This window comes from Trichinella spiralis (genome assembly GCF_000181795.1).
Source record: "Trichinella spiralis strain ISS 195 chromosome Unknown Scfld5139, whole genome shotgun sequence".
Classification (NCBI taxonomy): Eukaryota; Metazoa; Nematoda; class Enoplea; order Trichinellida; family Trichinellidae; genus Trichinella; species Trichinella spiralis.
The window spans coordinates 1-1,056 of NW_003532078.1; the positions used below are offsets into that span (position 1 = coordinate 1).

At 38.9% G+C, this 1,056-nt stretch overlaps 1 protein-coding gene across 1 annotated transcript; it reads right to left on the bottom strand.

The window, feature by feature from the left end:
• Window positions 1-75: 75 nt before the first annotated feature.
• Window positions 76-451, bottom strand: Tsp_14024 (conserved hypothetical protein; the record flags this gene model as incomplete). Its single annotated transcript, XM_003366942.1, has 1 exon — window positions 76-451. A coding segment is annotated over exon 1 (376 nt), but the record flags the coding sequence as incomplete, so codon positions are not given.
• Between the last annotated feature and the right edge of the window lie 605 nt (window positions 452-1,056).

A 1,056-nucleotide genomic window follows, 5' to 3' on the forward strand; every position in this document is an offset into this window, starting at 1 on the left:
CATTTTCATTCTCATTTAAATTTGATAAATTATCCCTTTGTCCATTATTGAACAAAAAAGCTGCTTTCTCTTTACTGATTTTCTGTTCATCTGAAAGCAAAGGTAGTCGCTGGCATTGGTTGTGCTGCTGTTGATCGATATGCTGGTTTTCATTTGCAATGCAATGAGAAGAGGAGAAAAATTCATCCAGAGTGGGCGTTTGCAAAGCCCGGTTCACCAATTTCACCGGCTCACATTGTATAGCAGCGTCGACGGTACAAGTTTTACCATATCGACCACCATCGGTATGCACCAAATGAAATTGATCATCACTACATTTGTCTGAATGAGCACGGTGAAATGGTTTACTGTACCAAAAGCGCTTTGCATCAGAACCCGTTTGTTCAGGCAAGTTCTCATCTAGTTCTGTGCAAGTTGATGCGCCAGATGTTTCCTGAAATTTCAAGTGCATATTTCCAAGCTGATTTCCAAGCTGTTGACACAGAAATATGCACAAACACACAAAAACACACACACACACACACGCACACGTAAAATAATTAAGCACAATTATTCATGCTTGAAACAAGGGCAAGCTTATTCGCATTCCACTGCCAAAAACAACAACAACAACAACAAAGCAACCAGGAAAATACCCAACACAAAGAAGTAAATTGAAATGGAGAAAGGGAAAATGTTGTTGGAAAGAGAAAATTGTTGAAATCATCGCCAACTGACATGCACTCTTACCCCTGCTTGACTTTTATCTAAAATCTTGTTATCAAAATATGTTTCGCTCCCATGGCGCAAATATCCTCTTTTGGACAGATAATTATTCGTGTTTTTCAATGGCAATTGTGCATAACGAGAGCCTGACAACACTTGACCAAAATCTTTCGTTTCATGCCTAACTTGATCAAATGCATCGCCTTTTTCACTGGAACGGTACTGCACTTGAACAGCGCCACACTTTCTGCACGACAACACAACAACATACACACACATACACATATACTATGCATAAACATCCATCAGTCATTTGCCTTCCACATTTTGCTGAATTTAATTTTTTTTTTT